This window comes from Callithrix jacchus, chromosome 4 (genome assembly GCF_049354715.1).
Source record: "Callithrix jacchus isolate 240 chromosome 4, calJac240_pri, whole genome shotgun sequence".
Taxonomy (NCBI): domain Eukaryota; kingdom Metazoa; phylum Chordata; class Mammalia; order Primates; family Cebidae; genus Callithrix; species Callithrix jacchus.
In genome coordinates, this window is record NC_133505.1 from 143826886 (window position 1) to 143848577 (window position 21692).

Genomic DNA, 21692 nt, shown 5'->3' on the forward strand with positions numbered 1-21692 from the left:
AGCTTGGAGCTCAAGTTTCAAACTAGCAGTGGGACCTGACGATGAAACAGAACTGCACGGGTTCCATCAGGAAGAGAGTGGCTGTGTTGTGAAAGCAAAATTAACAGATGAAGATCTAGCAAGGAATGCTCATGCTCTTATGTATTTTGATGATGCAAAGGAGTGATAAAAAAATAGAATTAGGTGGGATGCCTGGGCTCACACCTCTAATCCCAGCACTTATGGAAGCCAGATCACTCGAAGGCAGGCAGATCACTTGAGGTCAGGAGTTTGAGACCAGCCTGGCCAACAAGGTAAAACACTGTCTCTACTAAAAATACAAAAATTAGCCAGATTTGGCGGCAGGCGTCTATAATCCCAGCTACTTGGGAGGCTGAGGCAGGAGAATTGCTTGAACCTGGGAGGTGGAGGTTATAATAAGCTAAGATCGCACCACTGCAGTCCAGTCTGGGTGACAGAGTGAGACTCTGTCTAAAAACAAAACAAAACAGAATTAGCAGGGTTTTTTTTAAAGGAAAAGAAATAGTACATTTTAAAAGATACATTTTTATAACTAGTATTCTCTTTTGTTTAAAAAAATTTGCAAAATTTTTAGGCACTGTGTTTGTTTCAAGTTTGAAAAACACGAAGACATTCCTGAATAAACATCTCAATGGAGAAAAATCAATTTTCTAACCTGCTAGTACTGATAAGATCATCAAATCAACACCAAAGTGAAAACATGTCACACCCACATTGCTGTCAGGAAATGGGTCCCAATTAATGGGTAACAAATACATTTTAACAAATATATTTGCTGTCTGGAAGCATGGCTCTGCTTCTCTGCAACTGTGATTTCACATCCTAAATTAAAAAGCCATTGGATTGGTGCACATAGTTTTGTTTGGGGAGTGCCAGACCATCATGACCTTTGGTCTGATACAGATTCCTCAGATGGGCGGGTCCAACCTCTCCTTTTGCAATTCTGCCAAATGCACCATGTTCACCAGCCACACCAAAATACTTTCAATACCTGAACTTACCCTGTTGTTTTACACCTTGACAGTTTAGGTCTCTTCTGCGTATGGTGTCTTTTGGAACTAAGAGACAGACCCCTTGTTCTTCCACGTGTGTATCTCTGAATAAATATTGGTTTGTGCTATTTTAATGACATGATTGTGCTGAGATGTGTAGGGTATGTATGGTCTCCACTAAAGTGAGCATTCCTGACCACAGACATCTGGGTAGGAGACTCAGAAGACTGAGGGTATCAACTCTGGATTCCATTTGAGGTTTGAATGAGGAAGGATACGTGAGGAGGAGAATAGATTAATAAGATAGATCTAAATGGGTAAATTTATCATTAGTGGAGTTTTATAAAATGTGGCTGCTACATTGGTTCTAAGAGTTACCTTGAATACAGGTCTGTAAGTACAGCAAAATGGTTTGTGACATTTTCCTAATGGCCTCAAAGCAAATACTAGGGATGTTATCTAAGTATGGGGCAGTTTTACTTATATGCTTGACAGTAAAAGTCATTTCTTTTTTGTTGTACTCAGGAAAAGCCTATGCTTCATAGGCTTGTAGGAAAAAGAAATCCCAGCCCAAGTGAGTTTTCTACCATGGGAAAAACGTTAAAAGGCAGTACAAAAAAAACAGAGGATGATTGACTAATTTCAGCAAGCAGATGTTGTAAACAATGACATGCCAACCACCAAAGTGCAAAACAGGTATGACTGCCTTCACATAGATTATCTTAAGCATTGTTTTAATTTCATCATGCTGAAAAGAAAGACATGTTTTCTTCTGTCCCAAGTTACAAACCCTTTCTCTTTTTATTTTTTTGAGATGAAGTCTCACTCTGTCGCCCAGGCTAGAGGGCAGTGGCACGATCTTGGCTCACTGCAACCTCTGCCTCCCAGGTTCAGGTAATTCTCCTGCCTTAGCCTCCTGAGTAGCTGGGATTACAGGCATGTGCCACCATGCCCAGCTAATTTTTGTATTTTTAGTAGAGATGAGGTTTCACCATGTTGGTCAGGCTGGTCTCATACTCCTGACCTTGTGATCCACCCACCTCGGCCTCCCAAAGTGTTGGGATTACAGACGTGAGCCACCACGCCCTGCCACAAACCCTTTCTCTTGAAAAATATTAATTGATCTCCCTTCTTTGTCTAATTATATATCAAGCTCCCACAAAAAGTTATTCTTCTTCTTCTTTTAAATTGCCCAGGCAGGAATGCAGTGGCGTGATCTGGGCTCACTGTAATCTTCGCCTCCTGGGTTCAAGCCATTCTCCCGCCTCAGTCTCCCGAGTAGCTGGGAATACAAGCACCACCCACCAAGCCCAGCTAATTTTTGTATTTTTAGTAGAGACGGGGTTTCACCATGTTGGCCAGGCTGGCTTCGAACTACTGACCTCAGGTGATCCACCCGCCTTGGCCTCCCAAAGTGCTGGGCTTACAGTTATGAGCTACCATGCCCAGCCAAAAAGTAAGTCTTTTAAACAGCACTTAAAATATGATTCAGTGAGTACCTACCTGAGAAAAAAGATGCACAACTGTCTTCTATACAGGACGGAGCATGATTTGGTGCTAGCATTAGTTCCTTTGCACTTGATTTTCTTCCCCTAACCACCACCTCACTATTCTTCCTCTGACTAATTGCTGGACCAGTGCGCTGCCTCAGTTTTCTCTGTAATAATACTGTCCATTCTTACAGGGTACTACCAACTGCCCTAACCCAATGGTTTCTAATAATTGTTTATGTGAACAGCTCAGGGAGAGGTTCCCTAACAAAAGTTCTAGAGTCACGCTGGAGCCTGCTCCATGCTCTATGTCTTACCAGCTGTGTGCCCTCAAGCCAGTTACTTAACCTGTGCCTCAATTTCCCCATTTGGAAAACAGAACAGTACTATCTGCCTCTTAGGCTTGTTGCAATGATTAAGACTCTTCACTAGAACTCCTGGAACAGTGCCTGGCACAAAGAAAGAGCTCAGTAAGTATTCGCTCAGTATTGTCCTCCAAAGTTACTATCCTCATTTTATAGCTGAGTGGATAGAGGCCCAGGGAGGTTGAATGACTTGCCCATGGTGTTTTAGCCATTTGGTGGACACTCAGGCCCAAGTGTGCTGGGTGAGACAGGGTGCTTGCTTGGGTTACTTACCTTTAGGTGAGTGGGAAATGCTCCTAAGTACAGTGTTGTGGGAAGAAAGGACTATATGACCATGATCAGTTTTGCATATTAAAGATTGGAGCTTCTAAGGAGAGATGTAAGAAAGTCAATGAGGTAAACTTAAGTATTATTCTTCTTTTAAGCTTTTCCTGGTGGAACTGTTCACAGTCATATTCATGTGACAAATAGTTACTGGTGCCTACTATGGGCTAGAAATAGAATCTATGAAAGGCATGGGGGTACAGCTAAGGACAGAAATCGACAGAAGGGCTGGGCACAGGTGGTTCACACCTGTAATCCTAGCATTCTGAGAGGCTGAGGTGGGCAGATCACCTGAAGTCAGGAGTTCGAGACCAGCCTGGCCAACATGGTGAAATGCCATCTCTACTAATATAAAAATTAGCCGGGTGTAGTGGCAGGCACCTCTAGTCCCAGCTACTTGGGAGGCTGAGGCAGGAGGATTGCTTGAACCAGAGAGACCTAGGCTGCAGTGAGCCAAGACTGTGCCACTGCACTCCAGCCTGGGTGACCGAGTGAGACTCCATCTCAAAAAAAAAAAAAAAAAGAAAAGAAAAGGCCCTTCCCTCACGATGGAGGAGATATTTGATATTTTCTAAGTCTGGGGCCCAACCCTTCAATACTTTCTCTGCCAGGTACGCACATTTATATGCATGAGCAATACATAAGTCATGCAGAAAAATTGGTGTTATCGCCACACCTCAGTAAGTAAATCTATGTGCTTAAACACGTTTTTCAGTATTTTGCTGTTGGTGCTTTACAGCAAGTAAGACTTTAACATAGAGACTATTTAAAAAAAATAAATCTATTGAAGTTAACCCATTAAAGAGAGTATGCATCTTTAAAGTCATTTACATAAGAGAGTTTATGACTATTCTCATGATACTCCTTAGCTCATGACATTTGAGGAATGCTTTCTTTCAGCTATAATTATCTTCAGAGATAGTTTAGAAACACACAAACAATTCAATCTCATTTTTTTAATAGTGACATCTTGTTTTTGTTCAACACAGCATTTTCCAGCTTGATCACCCAAACTTGAAGGAACTGGCTTTGAATGCTTTTAAAAATAAAATTCATCTCCCCAAGATGAAAGTTTGTCACTCAATGGAATATTCTGACCAGTGTGTGCCAGGCTGTACCTGCAACTGAAAAGAGGGAGCTTGTGAAATTCATTGTTGTGAGATATTTGTGTGTAGCCTCCCATAATGACTATTGTTAATTTGTATAAGCCAGCCCCATTGTTTGTTAGAAAACCGGTCCCCCTACTTTATGCCATCTCTTAGATTATATAAAGCTCTTCCCTTCCCTTTTAGAAAATAAACTGGGCCGGGCATGGTGGCTTAAACCTGTAATCCTAGCACTTTGGGAGGCTGAAGTGGGATGTCAGGAGTTAAAGACCAGTCTGACCAATATGGTGAAACCCCGTCTCTACTAAAAATACAAAATTAGCTGGGAGGCTAGACAGGAGAATTTCCTGAACCCAGGAGGCGGAGGATGCAGCGAGCTGAGATGGCACTAACTGCACTCCTGCCTGGGTGACAGAGCGAGACTCTGTCTCAAAACAAACAAACAAACAAACTAAACTATTTGAGTGGGCACCTAATGTTCTTCACATGATATAATCTCCAAAACATCTCAGTTGGTAGTAATGATCATCACAGTAACTGGAAAAGTAGATTCGGATGTGGGCTGAAATCTTTACTACTTGATATCATGCCTCAGAAGGGAAAATAAAAAAGAAAGAACAAGGTTAAAGACAAACTATTTGGGACCACTAAAGTACTGAGAAGAATAGCTGTTGGAAATTCCAAGCTCAATCGGTATTTCTTAAATATCAACACTTTATTCCTCAAATCATTTTCAAAACTAGTACTTCTTTTTATCCTCCTAGAGGCAATGCAATTCTTCCATTCATATCTTCATGACTTGAAATTTTCAGAAGAAAAGTCAACAAAAGTGTAAGAAAAAAATTAATAGAAAAGATTTAAAAATCAGGCAGAAATGATGGAATGGTAAATGATGGACAAAAGAACAGTAAAGGACGGGAGGAAAATGGAGATTCTTTTTCATTTTCATTAAAGAATTATGGTAGAAAATGTCAGCAGTTTGTGATTTTCTTTTCTTTTCTTTTTCTTTTTTTTTTTTTTTTGAGACAGGGTCTTACTCTGTTGCCCAGGTTGGAGTGCAGTGGCATGATCACAGCTCACTGCAGCCTCAAAATCCTGGACTCAAGTGATCTCCCTCCTCATCTTCCTGACTACAGATGCATGCCACCATGTCTGGCTAAGTTTTAAAAAATTGTTTTGTAGAGATGGGGTCTCACTCATGTTGTCCAAGCTGGTCTCAAACTTTTGGGCTCCAGTGATCCTCCTACCTCAGCCATCCAGAGTGCTGGGATGTTAGGTGTGAGCCACCATGCTCGGCCACCAGTTTTCAATGCATACATCAGTAAGCTGAAAAGCAACAGCAAGGCTATTTGGCAAAGAGTACCTAAGATTAATGAGATGAAAAACAGTGTAACTCTTTTCCCTCATGACAAACACTTCTGGGTGCCTCCTTTATTCATAAAGACCACATGTCCCTATCATCAACTTTCTCAAAGTTTGATATTTATGTACTTAATTTACACTTTCACATGTGACATTGTCCTTAGGAAGGACAGAAAGAGTAAAGAAAAAGAAACAGTGGGACAAGACAATAACTAACATTATTTTTGTTGGTTTTTCTCAAATGATTTAATCTCAACAAGTCATTTGAGAGAGACAGCAAAAATAATGTTAGTTTATTGATTAACCCCAAGAGTTGGTTCTATTCCTCTTTGAAAGGGAAAAAAATGAAAAAATTTTCCCCATACTCAGATGTAATAACTTTTCAACTTGCCCATGGATCAGTACAGGGATGATTCAAACACCCCTTGGACATCTCTGGAGTATGCTTTTGGCATCATCTCCCCTTATCTCCTCCACTACTGTCTACCCACTCTCACCTTTTATACTTATTTCCTCCCAGCCACCCATTTAAACAGTTATCATTCATTGTAAATATTTACTGTTCCTCACCATTAACAATAACTGTTGTTATTATATGAATAACTGCCATTATTATCAGCAATAAACACTGCCATGAATTACTTATCTGTGGGAGGCAGGTAGGCAAATGGCAGGCAAATGACAGTGGACAGCAAAAGACACAAAACAGCCCACTTTCCTCCAGGCACACCCAATTCACCCCCCCCCCCATGCTGCATACCCTTCCTGCACAGGTTGCCTTTCAGCCCATGGCAGCCACAATAAATTAACAATCAGTGCTGTCGCTGGGGCCTCGGATGATACAATGCACAGCTGGGTATAGCTGGGTAACTGGACTGCTAGCTCTAAGATCAACTTAAACCACTAGTACACACTTTAGAAATACAGACATGTGCTGCATGACAACGTTCTATGATGGTGGTCCCGTAAGATGATAACACTGTATTTTTGCTGTACCTTTTCTGTTTTTAGATACACAAATACTTACCATTGTGTTACAACTGCCCACAGTATTCAGTACAGTAGCATGCAGTACAGGTTGGTAACCTAGGAGCAATTGGCTATGCCATGTATCTTAGGTGTGTAGTGGTAGGCTATTTCATTTAGGTTTGGGTAAGTACATTCTGTGATGTTTGCACAAGGATGAAATCACCTAAGGACACACTTCTGAGAAGGTAACCCCATCATTAAGTGGTGCTTCACTATATAGAAGTATGTCCTTCATATAATCCTGTATCACATTGTCATCAAGAAAATGAAAGAGGATGGTTAGAAATCCAGTATGAGGCTGGGCACGGTGGCTCATGCCTGTAGTCACAGCACTTTGGGAAGCTGAGGTGGGCAGATCACTTAAGACTGGGAGTTCTAGACCAGCCTGGCTAACATGAAAAACCCCATCTCTACTAAAAATAGAAAAATTAGCCAGGAATGGTGGTGTATGCGCCTGTAATCCCAGCTACTTGGGAGGCTGAGTCATAGAATCACTTGAACCTTGGAGGTAGAGGCTGCAGTGAGCCAAGATCACGCCACTGCACTTCAGCCTGGGTGACAGAGTGAGATTCTGTCTCAAAAAAAAAATAAATAAATAAGAAAAAAAGGCAAAAGAAATGCAGTATGGTATCCACTTGTTATGAATTACGATGAGCTCTGTGGAGAGAAAAAAGATTGTAGTGTTGTTACATAGGTGGTAATGTGGGGAGCCTCTTGGGGAAAATGTAAGAAATGTGGAGTGTTAGGCAGGGGCTGGTCTCAGTGGCAGGAGAGAGGTGGTGGGAACCAGGGTACAGAGGCCAATGTCTCCCTGGGACTGGCCAACCCCAAGGACAGAGAGATAGGGCAGGTTCCCTCAGGCAGGCAGAGGGCACAAGGCAGGTGAAGTGATGGACTGGTACTGCCCAGGCAGTGGCCATCTCTGCACCTTACAAATCATGAAACCCTACTCCTTCATAGACGAGAAAACCAAAACCCATTCTTGCTCACAGAGGGCAGTGGACGAGGAGGGGCTGAACTTCCATCCTCTGATTTCCCGACTGCTCTTCTTTCCCTGTGGCCCTAAGATCCTGGCTCCATGTTGTTACTTTCTGTTTCAGTAGACGCATTTGTGTGCAGTAATCTCCATGTTGCATTTCTTTTAATTCTCAAGAAAATAATAAATAGTATTTACTTCTGTTGATTGTTGCTTGGTTTTTGGAGGCAGATGGGATTGATGGCATGATCTCAACTGGAATCTCAGACTGTCCAATCACACACCAGGAAGATAGAAGTGTTCAGTAACCATCAAAAACACTATCAGAATGGTGAATCGTTCTGAGGGTGACCAGGACTAGGATCAGACCTCTTCAAGGCTGAATTATGCCTTGATAAAGTTGTGTAACTAAATGCAGTAAAATGAACAGGGGTTCTACATGCTGAATAGACCTTGTAGAAGACTGGCTCTTTGAGGCACTTACATTATTTTGCCACAAGATATAAAGGAAGAGTAGATAGGATAAAAGCAGGGCAATAATGATGAGATGCCCACAGAGAAGAGTCCAGGTCTCTTGTATTAGTTTCCCAGGGCTGCCATAACAAAGGACCACAAACCGGGTGGCTTAAAACAATGGACATTGATGATCCCACCGCTCTGGAGGCTGGCTGTCTGATAGCAAGGTGTTGGCAAGGCCACTTCCCTCAGACGGTTCTAGAAAACAATCCTTCCTTGCCTCTTTCAGCTCCTGGTGGCTCCAGGTATTTGTTGGCTCATGGCAGTATCACTCTAGTCTCTGCCCACCTTGGCCTTCATGTGGCTTTTCTGAGTCATATCCTCTTTTTACGAGGAAACCAGTCTACCCTAATTCTGGGATGGTTTCACCTTGAAATCTAACATAGTTTGTATATATGTCCTCGCCCAAATCTCATGTTAAAGTACTAAAAATTCCCGATGTTGGAGGTAGGGCCTGGTGGGAGGTCATTGGATCACGGGGTGAATTTCTCATGAATGGTTTAGCACCACCCCCTTGGTGCTATTCTCGTGGCAGTGAGTTCTCATGAGATCTGGTGGTCTAAAAGTGTATAGCACCTCCCCCACTCGCTCTCTCATTTCTGCTCAGGCCATGTGATATGCTTGCTTCCTTTCTCCCTTCCACCATGATTGTAAGTTTCCTGAGGCCTCCCCAAAAGCCAAGCATATGCCAGCACCACGCTTCCTGTATAGCCTGCAGAACCAAGAGCAATTAAGCTTCTTTTCTTTATAAATTTTCCAGTCTCAGGTATTTCTTTGTAGCAAGTTAAGAATAGGCCAATACAAAATTCTTAACTACATCTGCAAAAACTTTACTTCCAAATAAGGTCACATTCTGAGGTTGTAGATGGAAATTATTTTTGAGGGGACACTATTCAATTCACTGTTTTATTGGAACACCTCCAGAAACAACTTGAAACTGGAACAATCAAGACAGTCCCTTTCATCTTCATGAAAGTTAAGAGTCCTTAAAGGACTGGGTTGACTCAGAAAGTGGTTAAATAATACCTATGTCAGAAGCCACAGCATAATGTGTGTCTTTTGATTACTATGGTTTGAGTAGGTATTGCAAAAAGCCTCAGACCACAGTGGCCTGTTGAGGCTGCCAACAGGCAGACCTTGAGGTTAGTGTCCTACAGTCACAAAGCTCCTGACTCCTACCCACTAGATGATTACCACTCAGAAAAATCAACCTTTCCATGGGATTTTGCTACTATTGCCTATTTATTTGTTCATTTTTAGTGTTATAAGAAAGAAATGTATGTGAAAGGAATATTAACTACTTGGTAATTTATGGTTAGAAGATGCTGATAGCAGGACTTGGCTTTATTTGTTTGCTAATATTTGAATTAAAAAGACCTGAATTTATTTTATTTTTTATATTTAATTTTATTTAAAGTGTAAGGATATATGTGCAGAGTGTGCAGATTTGTTACATAGGTAAAGATGTGCCATGGTGGTTTGCTGTACCTGTCAACCCATCACCTAGGTAATAAGCCCCACAGGCATTAGCTATTTATCCTAATGCTCTCCTTCCCCAGTACCCCCCACAGGTCCTGGTATGGGTTGTTTCCCTCCCTGAGTCCAAGTGTTCTCATTGTTCAGTTCCAAATTAAGAGTGAGAACATGTGGTGTTTGTTTTTCTGCTCCTGTGTTAGTTTGCTAAGGATAATAGCTTCCTGCTTGACCCATGTCCCTGAAAAAGGACATGATATCATTCTTTTTTATGGCTGCATAGTATTCCATGGTGTATATGTAGCACATTTTTAAATACCTGAATTTGTATTGAATTATAAATATTTTGTATAATACAGATGGCAACCTACCTATGACTGCTGATTGAATATGATTCTTCCTAAAAGCATGTAAGGTATTTATTCATAGAAAGACATTTACTTGGATATTGAGGTTTTTTTTTTTTCTGATTCACCTTTTATCCTTGAGTAAGGAGAATGTGAGGTGATATATACCTATGTATACATGAATATCAATTAACCAACAAGTCTTATAAGTCTCAGTTTAAAGGACCTTCCTATAGGAAGCCCTCCCTGCCTGACATCTTATTAGATCAGTTGTGTTATTCTATGCTTCTAAAGAAACTGTTTCCCTCAATTCTGGCATTTATATTTTAATGTAATCACTACTTGTCTGATTTCTCTGAAGACTGAATGAAGGGGCCTTGTTTTCTTATTTACTCTGGAGCCTAGAACAGCTCCTCATATGTATAAAAGGATGACACTGAATGATGAGTGAAGAAAAAGCACTCAAAGAAGGATTATTTAGAAATCACACTGAGTTGAGATGTATTTAAACTTTCTGAAAACACAAAATGGATGCATGGGTATTAAAGCAATCCTGTTTTGTTAAATCCGATCACCTCAAATACCCTATTCCCCTAAATTACAGGCTGCATGTGATATTCTACTTGGCACTTGAAATTTATAAGCTAATTTTTAAAAATAATAAGTTGAGCATTTAGTAGATAATTTATAGATATTTTGCAACATAGATATGTTCTTTGGAAACAGAGAGGGATGCTGGGGGATGGAATAATATGGGTAGTTACACCTTACCTATGAAAAAAGTCTTTGCTGGAGCAAGGGAGAGGATTTCTCAGGGCAAGTGCTCCCTAGAGTAGCCCAGATGAGAGGCAGAGGTCTGAGAAGAGTGAGCACCTCTGCTGGATAAATTTAAATGTCTTTAGTCTTTAAGCACCCACTGACAGCTCTACCTTACGGTCAAGTTATGGAAAGCAACATTCTCAGTAAAGGCTTTCAGCTCTGACCCTTCTGCAAAAGTTTTCCTTCATTGGACACAGACTCCTAAACATATTGGAGAGGAGGAACCGCTGCATGTGGCTGAGAAAACAGATTCTTTTTCACCACAGATGCCAAGCCTATGGATTCCGCTTACAACTCTGTAAGTCTTTGAGAGTATGGAAGAAGTTATGAGTTGAACTGTGTTGCTCAAAACAAATATGTTGACACCCTAACTTCTAGTACATCAACATGAGACCTCACTCAGAAGTAAGGTCTTTAGAGAGATGAAACAGTTACAACAAGGTAGTTAGGGTGGGCTGAAATGCAGTTTGACTGGTGTCCTCATAAAAGGAGAAAGCTGAACACAAACGACATGCACAGACTTCTGGAAGACTACGTGAAGGAAAACAGGAAGAACGCCATGTGAAGATCAGGGAGAGATACAGTGTTGTGTCTACAAGGCAAGCAGTGGCTAAGATTGTCAGCACCACCAGAAGCACAAGGAGGCACAGAATGGATTCTCCCTCACAGCCTTCAGAAAGAATCCAACCTGCTGACACCTTGATTTCAGACTTCCAGGCTCCAACACTGTGAGGCAATAAAGTTGTATTATTTTAAGCCACCCAGTTTGTGGCACTTTGCCATGGCAGCCTTAAGAAGCCCATACAGTAGGCGTCTGGGGCTTGCTTATATCTTTCCTCAACAATAAGCACAATGTTTATTGAAAAGGAAAACAAATGTTCTAAGAGCTACTGGAGTCACCTGAAAGTGAAGATTTGGGGATTGATGTTGGGCAAGAAAACAAAAACGGAAGAAAACCCTGCAAAGTTGGTGAGGAAATTTAAATAGCATTGTTAATGTAAAGAAATGCTTTAACTAGGAGCATATAGTTGCCAAAATATCCAATGTCATCAAAATGCAAATGTAGCTGTATGAAATGGAACTTTGGATTACCTAGCCATGAGGAAGCCGGGTGAAAAGTATACACAGTACACATGTTGAAATCAAGAAGTATAAAAAAAGCTTCCCCACAGGTCTGTACAGGACCAAGTATGCCCATCCTCTGTGCTGTAGGTAGAGTTGGCATTTGCTTGAACAATGAATAGTGATTCAAGTATCCATTTTGGAGGTGCAAAGTGCAGTGCAGGGATCACTACCCTCAAAAAACAGACCCAATTTTGTATAGATAATATTTATAGTAAATAAAAATTGTCCTTTCAGAAAGAGTAGCCTTAGCTGCGTTTAACACCATCATCACAAGTTCTAGATAAAACTTCACCATACTTTCATTCTCTGTACTGTAAGAAGCAAACAGAAACAAAATCACTTCCAGAGCAAAGTAAAATTGTACTAATGTGGAATTCAGTCTGAATGAGGGTCTGTGTCTCATAGATGACAACAAACATGAGAAAGGAGAGAGTCTTTTAGACATCAGAGGCCTGCATTCATCAGAACCTGATGCTGAATCATCTGAGGGTAAATAAACCTTCCAAGATGGAATGTTTAGAATGTCGCAGACCAGCCGTTTCATCACCATCTGTAGGAAGTCAGCCTGAGAAAGGCCAGTTTGCAGACAAACTGGAACATACACTAGAAGTACCGGGAGAGAGGGGGGCACCTGGCAGTTTTCTGGGGAAGTGGTTTTCTGGAGAGGAAAGAAGACACAGAGGAAATGTGATGGCTGCACTCAATGATCTGAACAGCTTGTTCAGTATTACTTCATCGGCTTAGAATGAGGACTAACGAGTGAAAGCTGAAGGATCAAAGTTCAGTTCATTTTATGAAAGAACTTTTTAATAGTTGAAATCTGCAGTGACAGGATATCCTGCCTGCCTGGGTGCAGGGTACTGAGTATCCTGTGATGACACGTGCTCACATAGCAGACAGGTCATTGCTTAGAAGAGTTGCTGCAGAGAACAATCAAGAGAGTGGCAGCTGGGTGGGGTGACCTTTAAGGTCCTGTCAACTCTGGGTTTCTACATCAATAGGAATTCTGAAAGATAAAGCAGAGAAAGTATTTAATTTTAATGTCTCTAACCAGCTTTCTATAGTTCTTTTGTTCTTCTTCTTCTTTTTTTTCTTTTGAGACAGAGTCTTGCTCTGTTTCCCAGGCTGGAGTTGCAGTACCCAGGCTGATCACAGCTCACTGCAGCCTCAAACTCCTGAGCTCAAGCGATCCTCCTGCCTCAGCTTCCCAAGTAGCTAGGCATTACCAAGCCTGGATATTTTATTTTATTTTATTATTTGTACAAATGGCGTCTTGCTATGTTTCCCAGGCTGCTCTCAAATTCCTGACCTCGAGTGACTCTCCCGCCTTGACCTCCCAAAGCTCTAGGGTTACAGGCATGAATCACTGCCCTTGGCCTTGTTCTCCAATTTTATATGTAATTGATAGACCTTGGAATTGATTAAAGTGATTTAAATCATGTTTCTGGTATTAAATTTTGTGTCATGTAGTCATAAACTGTAGACTAAGAAAATGTAAAAATGCTGTCAGAATATCACGATGATGGCAAAAGTATAATGTTATAATTAAGATGGAAAACATTATTTTACTCTATAAAATATATGCTGCCTTAAGCCTCAGAATTTTTTTTTTTTTTTTTGGAGAGACAGTCTCACTCTATTGCCTAGGCTGGAGTGCAATGGCGTAATCTGCGCTCGCTGTAACTTCCGCCTCACAGGTTCAAGCAATTCTCCTGCCACAGCCTCCTGAGTAGCTGGGATTACAGGTGTGCACCACCACACCCAGCTAATTTTTTGTATTTTAGAGATGGGGTTTCACCATATTGGCCAGGCTGGTCTCGAACTCCTAACCTTGTGATCTGCCCGCCTTGGCCTCCCAAAGTGCTGGGATTACATGTGTGAGCCACTGCACCCGGCCGATGATCATTTTTTAAAACCAATATGGAAGTCAACATGTCATGACACCTGGTAAAATTGTACTTTAAAGAAAATGAGGTACATAGAAAATAATTTTTAAAATGTCATGCATATAATAAAAGTTGCTTTTAACCAAACCGTACAACTTTACTGAACAACCATTTTGTGAAAAGTACTATGCCAAGCACTAAAAAAGGTAACATAGAGATATACAGTTTTATTTAAAAATTATAAAAACAGCAAATGTTTTATGTTGAAATGTTTATATTAAAATCTTAATTTCATAGCAATAATCTCTATTGTCTTTGACCACAGTTTATGAGTAAATGAAATATATATGTCCTGCCTTATGGTTCTAAGAGTCAGAGCTAAACAAAAAGATATAATCAGGGAAGCGGTGCTTCCTCCTCACCACTACTATCTCGTTCCTATCCCACACTGCTTCCCCTAGGTAACCAATCTCCTTGGATGCTCTCCCGGTCACGAATACTGCCTTTCCTGAATTTGTTCTCTAGGAAGCTGAGTAGTTCCAGGCAGGAGGAGTGCCCATGTGAGGAGTGAGGCTGGAGATACTTATAGCCATACGCTTGGATCTTAGGTACATGATGCTCTCCGGGCATGCTGGGGCTGGGCCTCAAGCTGATGGATGGGGAAGCCTGTCAATCTATAGATAAGAAATCACCCCAAGTTTGCTTGAAAGGCAATAAAAGAAAGGGGGGAAAAGAAGACATGCTTTTTTGATGAAATGAACATTTGAGCGAGCAAATCCTGCATTCGCTGCAGTACAGAAATCCAGATTTAGACCTGGATCTTAAAACATACATGTATTTGCTCATTGGTGCAAAAGAAATTCAGGAAAAAATAAACACAAGACACTAAGGAGATGGCATGGAATGTGGACTGAGAACAAAGCAGAAATGCTGTTAGAATATCACAATGACAGTGTAAGCATAACATTACAATTACATTTACAGTGTAATGGGAAAGAGGAAAGAGGTGGTGGTATGGTGGGGAATAGAAATGAGGTAATGGGGTCAGGAGGGCGCCACACTTCTCTGAGAAGTGTGGCTCTGACTTTGATAGGCACAGTAATATTTCACCCACCTGCCATATACCCCTAACTCCACAAACAAAACAACTAGCATGTGGAGGAACCCAAATTGTAACACAGCAGTTTAACAAATGAACCCAACTTATCACAAATGGACAGTATAAGCACACCAAAAGGAGTAAAGAGAAAAAAGGATTAACCTAGGTAACTTTGGTCAATAGTGTCTTCACTGGATATTATAAAGCTTAAGACCAGAAAACTGTACATAAAGGCTATAATTTAGTTAGTACATGTTTTTCTCATAGGAGCATGAGTTAGCAGTCCTAAAACTATTTACATTAGAATCAGGCAAATAAGTCAATTGTAGATAATGACATCTGGGTTTCTTACTGTTAGACAAAAAAAGCTACAAATGAAAGAGGAAGGCTAGAATGAACCTTGACTGTTAGACTGAAATTAGTGGCACCATTATAAACTCCCAGTATTAAATATATATACATACAGAGAGATAGATACAGAAATACAGATGTGTGTATATAACTGGGTTAGTCTACATACATGCATTCCCCAGTTCTGTCCACTGAGAGCACCTCATTCCAGTAGCAATAAGCATGCCTGGCACCCAGATTTTGGTTTCTAAACATCTTTCTCCAATAGAAGGAACCAGAGCTTCCTGAGGAAGTCATCAATTCTAGGCCCGTGGCAGGGAAAATATAAGATGAGTCTGGAATCTTTTTGGTACTAGAAAGTTAATGAAGTGCTCAAAAAAGATGGGTCTCCTTAGAGGGACGCAAGAGCCAAACTGAAGGAACTCTTAATGGCCAAAGCTGGAACAGCATGAGCAACAAAACTGACAATGATACTATTGGATTATAAATGAAAGAGTAAGATACACCCATGAGTCCATACTTATATACTCAACCAATCGAATACATACATAGAAAGGCAAAAGATGGCTCTTCTTTGCAACAGAATTCCAGTGAATAAATGTGGAAGAAAAGAGCGAAATAAAAAATCACTTACTAGGCATAGTAGATGCTGCAGTCAAAATCCACTGATGGATACTAAAACTAGTGGGTGTGAGTTTGGGAAGAAGCAGGAAATTTGCATAACCTCAAAGTATCACTGTGCAAAATGTTTATTAATCATAAAGTGAAAAATGGTAACTTTATAGTAAGAAACTCGGAAGAGACCACCTTAACCAAGCGATCAAGGTTAACATCACCAGTAAGAAGACATGCTGATATTACAAATTCTTTAAAGTGATGCACTGAGAAAGGTAATATAATGTATGTGGCATTTTTGCCAAAATTGAATAACCTTATCCCAATCTTGAGGAAACTTTACATGAACCCAAATTGAGGGATATTCTCAGGAAGAGGTAACTGGGACTCTTCAAAAGTATCAAGGTCATGAAAGCAAAGAAAGGCTGAGGAACTGTCACTAATTGGAGGAGACTAAGGGACGTGGCCACTAAATGTAATGGGACATCCTGGGTTAGATCCTGAAAACACAAGAGCATTAGTGGAAAAATGGGTGAAACTGCAGCAAGGACTCTAGTCAGTGAGTGGTGTTTTATCAGTGTTAATTTCCTGGTTCCGAACATCGTACCTTGGTTACATAAGATGTTCTAATTGGGGGAAACCAGGTGGGGGATATGGGAACTCTGTGCTATTTCTGAAACTTTTCTGCAAGTCCCAAATCAGAGCAAAATAAAAACTTAAAAAAAGAAAATAATTTTGCAAGTTTAATTAGTTTACTAGAGTCATTTATGTCTCTGTGTGTGCATGTGTGTGAGTGAAATATGTCCTTGAATAACTTGTCAGTGAAATAAAATACCAAAGGCTGCCATGTTTATATCAGAGACATTTTGACAAATACCCTTACTCCATTAATTATAGTATATTGTTCTAATAAGCATAGTTGTTGTTTTGATATTTAGACTGCATCCTAAAGCTCCAAAACTAAAGTTAGGTTTATTTGTAGACACAATGAGCTATGTTTTTTTCCTCTTTGGGGATTTCGGAAATACGTTTTTTTTTTTTTTTTTTTTTAATTATACTTTAAGTTCTGGGCAGAATGTGTAGGTTTGTTACACAGGTATACACATGCCATGGCGGTTTGCTGCACCCATCAACCTATCATCTACACTAGATATTTCTTCTAATGCTACTCCCTCCCCCCACCAACCCCTCTGACAGGCTTCAGTGTGTGATGTTCCCCACCCTGTGTCTGTGTTCTTATTGTTCAACTCCTCGGGAAGACCTTCTTGAGGAAAGCACACTGGCGGTGAGAGGCCAAATTCTGAGCAGGAGTTAGCTGGGGACAGAGTGGGACAGTGGCATTTTAGCAGATGGGCTGCCATTATGAATCTCCAGTAGGAACTTCTGCCAATCTGAGTGAGATGGGAAACACTTTGGCTTGCTCTGGGAAGTAGAAAACGGCCAGGAGAGCAGGAATTAGGTGGTCTGAGATAAGGCCGAAGAGACAGGCAGGAGTTGGCCACAGAGGATCTTGTAGAAGAACTGAGAATGATTCCAAGAAAAGTAGAAACCTCTGAAGGGCTTTGAGCAGAGGAGACACGTGACCTGAGAAGTTACCGTCTCCCACTCTCCCTTAGTGACTTTAAATGCTTATTTATATTATGCTAACCATGGTTCTTTATTTTCCCTGAGGATAAGATATGGGAATGGCTAACAGTGCAGCATTTGATAAGCCACAGGGACAAACATCCCTGTGAAATTCTGTCCCTGGAGGGGTCCAAGAAAGAATGACAGCGTATTGGACCTGCCTTGAGGGAGCTGCATAGACCTTCTGAATTCCATTACAAGTTTATCTGAAATGAAATATCAAGATTTCCCTACAAGGTTCACAATATGGTGAGATTTTTTTTTTTTTTCCTTTGGATGTTTGGGTATTTTACAGCCTGATCTGGAACTGAGCTGAGAGACGAGATTTTTTAAAAGTTCAAAAACTGAAAGCATTAGAGCATTAATCTACCTGAGAGTGGCAAAGTCATAGAACCCTTAGAAAGTCCCTGTTGTACAGCAGACATTGCAGATAATCCTTCAATTAAAAACAGGTAGTATCCAGGTAACTACATACATCTTTTAAGGTGGTCCTCCCAGCAGTCCTTAGACCTTAGCTCAAAGACCCAGGAGAGGACAGGAATACCCCTAGAAGGGGTAACAAAATACCCATGTCTCTTGGGTCAGAAAAGAGTTATTATTATTTGTTCTGCAATTTTTTTTCGAAGTCAAGAATATTACTACCTGCTAATGTCAGCACCCAACAATTTTATTTCTCTCTCTCTCTCTCTCTCTCTCTCTCTCTCTCTTTTTTTTTTCAAAGACAGGGTCTCATCCTTGCCCAGGCTGGAGTGCAATGGTGTGTTCATAGCACAGTGAAGCCTGGAACTCCTGGGCACAGGGAGCAACTAGGAAATTAGGTGCTTGCCACCACATCTGGCTGGTTTTTTATTTCTTTAATTTTTAGTAGAGACAGGGGTCTCACTATGTTGCCCAGGCTGGTCTCAAACTCCTGTCCTCAAGCGATCCTCCCACCTATGCCTCTGTCTCCCAAAGTGTTAGGATTACAGGTGCAAGCCACAGCACCGAGCCTTTTCCAGTTAAAAACAAAAACAAATTTCTATCTGGTAGTTGCAGGCTCAATATTTGTACATCAGTCACCTCTTTCCATTCAGCTTACCTGGGGATATTAAAAGGGAAAATAACTATAATTTCTTATTAATTTAGAAGATAAAATATTTTATGTATAATAGCTATTGTTCAAATATTTCCAAGATCTGTGTGCATACTTTTCTTGAAGTATATGTTGTAACATATTGAACTTAACTTTTTCTTTAACCACCAAGGACTCCAGTTTCACCGTCAACTTTCTTCCTGCATTCACTCTTATTGCTCAGTTCTGGATTAAAAGAGCAGGGCCTGAATCAACCGTCTCCAAAGTACAGGATTTAGAGAAGCTTTGTTGTTTTTTAAAATAATTTTTTAAAAGAGGGATCCTGGATATCTTTTTTAAAAAATCTTTTTCTCATATACGAGAAATACAGGGGGAAAAAAGCAATCATGTTAATGAATCATTCTGGTTTACTGAATTCCAGTTGGTAGAGAGTTTAAACAACCAAACCAAAGGAAGAGCCTTCAGTTAACTTTTAAACTTAAAAAAATTTAGAAACTTTTAAACGAGTTAAAAGTTGTCTTATTTCTGAAAAATCAAAGAGCACTATCTGTACATGGTCATAAATGCAAAGGAAACCACGCCGTGGCTAGGGCAGGAGAGCTTACTTTAGAAGCTGCGTCTTTCCGGTCTTTCTAGATCCTGTTCCTTCGGGGCTTTCGGGGAGTTTGGTTTTTAAAGCGCGGGCCTCGCGGCGCGCGGCTTACAGGACTGCGGGGCTCAGCGGCCGAGACGCGGAATCCACAGGGGTCCCTCAGCGCGGCCGCGGCGATGGTAGTGGGAGCCTGGGACGTGCAGACGAGGGGCCCCGCACGGTTACGGTCCCCGACCGCTAGTCACAGGCTGTGGGCACCCCGCAGAGCGCTCCCCGCCGAACTCCCATCACCCCTATCCTCGGGACCGAAAGTGCGGAGCGCGGAGTCCTGCAAACTTGACCCCAAGCCAAGGTGCGCGAGGCGGCGGCGGCTGTCCCCGCTGCTCCCCGAAGCCCCTGGGCTGGAAACTCCAGCCTCCGCGCACCTCGCCCTCCGCCCGCCCGAAAGTGAAACCCGGCCGCTGGGCGGGAGAGGAGAGCTCGGCCGCGCGTGCTGCCTGGCGGGGCCCCGGCCAGCGGACGTCCCCGACCCGCACCTGGCGGCGCTACCCACCTACCTGCCAGTCCCCACGGCGCCGCCGCCACCAGCAGCAGCGGCGGCAGCAGCAGCGGCCGCAGGGCCGGGCGGCCGGGAGCCCGCATGGGCCGCGGGACTGGGTCACATTTCGGGGGGCAGCCGACGGCTCCGTCCCACGCCTGCTGAGGACAACCGCGGCAGCGCGGCCTTGCGTCTACGCCCGGGGCTCAGCGCGCCCCGCTCCTGGCTACCCGAGACCCAGGGCGGAGGCGCTGCGGCCACGCCCACCTCCCCCCCCGCCCCCCGGGCTTCCACAGGAACCGAGGGCGAACGACTCGCGGAACCCCCACGCGCGCGCCTCCGGCTACCCAGCTGGATGGCAACGTGAGGGCAGTTCTCGCGGATTTATAGTCCCCAGCCATTCGGCTGTCAGTCCTGAGAGTCTGAGAGTTTCCACCTCTCACCTCTCAGGGTACATGCCCAGACCAACCCGGTCACTCTGCAGGTAAAACCTCCCTCTGGTAATGAGCGAGGCGAGAGCATTGCAAAGAGATTCTGGTATTCAGGCCGGTCTGATGGTCACTTAAAGTTCCATACTGGAAGAAGGGTGAAATGGAGTTATTTATCAATATACTGTTGGGCACTCAGCAGTAGATCTTACAGTCATGCATCATTTGAGATGACAGGATTACCTCCAGAGAAGTGCGTCTTAGGCGAATTTGTGTGAATATCTTAGAGTGTACTTACACACACCTATATGGCATAGCCTCTTACACGCCTAGGCTGTTGCTCCTAGTCTACAAACTTGTACAGCATGTGACCCTACTGAATACTGCAGGCAACTGTAGCACAATGGCAAATATCTGTGTAGCTAAACATATCTAAACATAGAAAAGGTACAGTAAAAGTACTGTATGAAAAATTTCAAAAATGGTGCACCTGTATAGGGCACTTTCCACGAATGGACATTGCAGGACTGGAAGTCGCTGTGGGTGAGTCAGTGAGTGGGTGAGTGAATGTGAAGGCCCAGGACATCACCGTGTACTACTATAGGCTTTATAAGCACTGCATTACACTTAGGCTATGCTAAATTTATGAAAAAACTTTCTTTCTTTCTTTTTTCTTTTTTTGAGATGGAGTTTTGCTCTTGTTACCCAGGATGGAGTGCAATGGCGCGACCTCGGCTCACTGCAACCTCAGCCTCCTGGGTTCAGTCAATTCTCCTGCCTCAGCCTCCTGAGTAGCTGGGATTACAGGCACGCGCCACCATGCCCAGCTAATTTTTTGTATTTTTAGTAGAGACGGGGTTTCACCATGTTGATCAGGATGGTCTCCATCTCTTGACCTCGTGATCCACCCGCCTCGGCCTCCCAAAGTGCTGGGATTACAGGCTTGAGCCACCGCGCCTGGCCGAAAAAAACTTTCTTCAATAATAATAAATTAACCTTAGCTTACTATGAGTGTTTACTTTCTACTTTTACATTTTTTTAACTGTTTTTCTTTCTTTTTTTTTTTTTTTTGAGGCAGAGTCTTGCTCCATCACCCAGGCTGGAGTACAGTGGCTTGATCTCGGCTCACTGCAACCTCTGCCTTCGGGGTTCAAGTGATTCTCCTGCCTCAGCCTCCTGAGTAGCTCGGACTATAAGCGCATGCTATTACGTCCAGCTAATTTTTTTGTATTTTTCATAGAGACTGGGGGTTTCACCATGTTGGTCAGGCTGGTCCTGAACTCCTGACCAGGTGATCTGCCCACCTTGGCCTCCCCAAGTACTGGGATTACAGGCATGAGCGACCGTGCCTGGCCTAAACTTTTTGACTTGTAATAAGATTTACTTCAGCTGTGTTCCATCTCTTTTGCCCTTAAATGCCCTTTTTCAAATGCTCCAATAAAGGGTAACGGCACTCAAATTAGAGCAACTATTGTTTTCTTTTTCTTAAAAAGGGGGGAGAGTCTTCAGTATTAAAAAAAAACATCTTTTTAGTGAGGAG

The 21692-nt window shown here is 42.2% G+C and overlaps 1 protein-coding gene across 11 annotated transcripts in view; it reads right to left on the reverse strand.

Annotated features, from left to right (window-relative positions):
• IL20RA (interleukin 20 receptor subunit alpha) overlaps positions 1-19921 on the reverse strand; it is a 37977-nt gene extending 18056 nt beyond the window's left edge. For 4 of the 11 annotated variants that reach the window (XM_008995143.5, XM_002747077.6, XM_008995138.5 and 1 more), the window contains exon 1: positions 19744-19921. Coding sequence is in view for 2 of the 11 variants with exons in the window: in XM_002747077.6 (XP_002747123.4) it covers positions 19744-19828 (85 nt within the window). In the remaining 9 variants the exon portion in view is untranslated. Of the gene's footprint in view, positions 1-204; positions 4317-5545; positions 5625-19199; positions 19377-19743 lie in introns of all 11 variants that reach the window. The other 7 variants (XM_078370817.1, XM_078370815.1, XM_078370813.1 and 4 more) reach the window with 3 other exon arrangements.
• Between the last annotated feature and the right edge of the window lie 1771 nt (positions 19922-21692).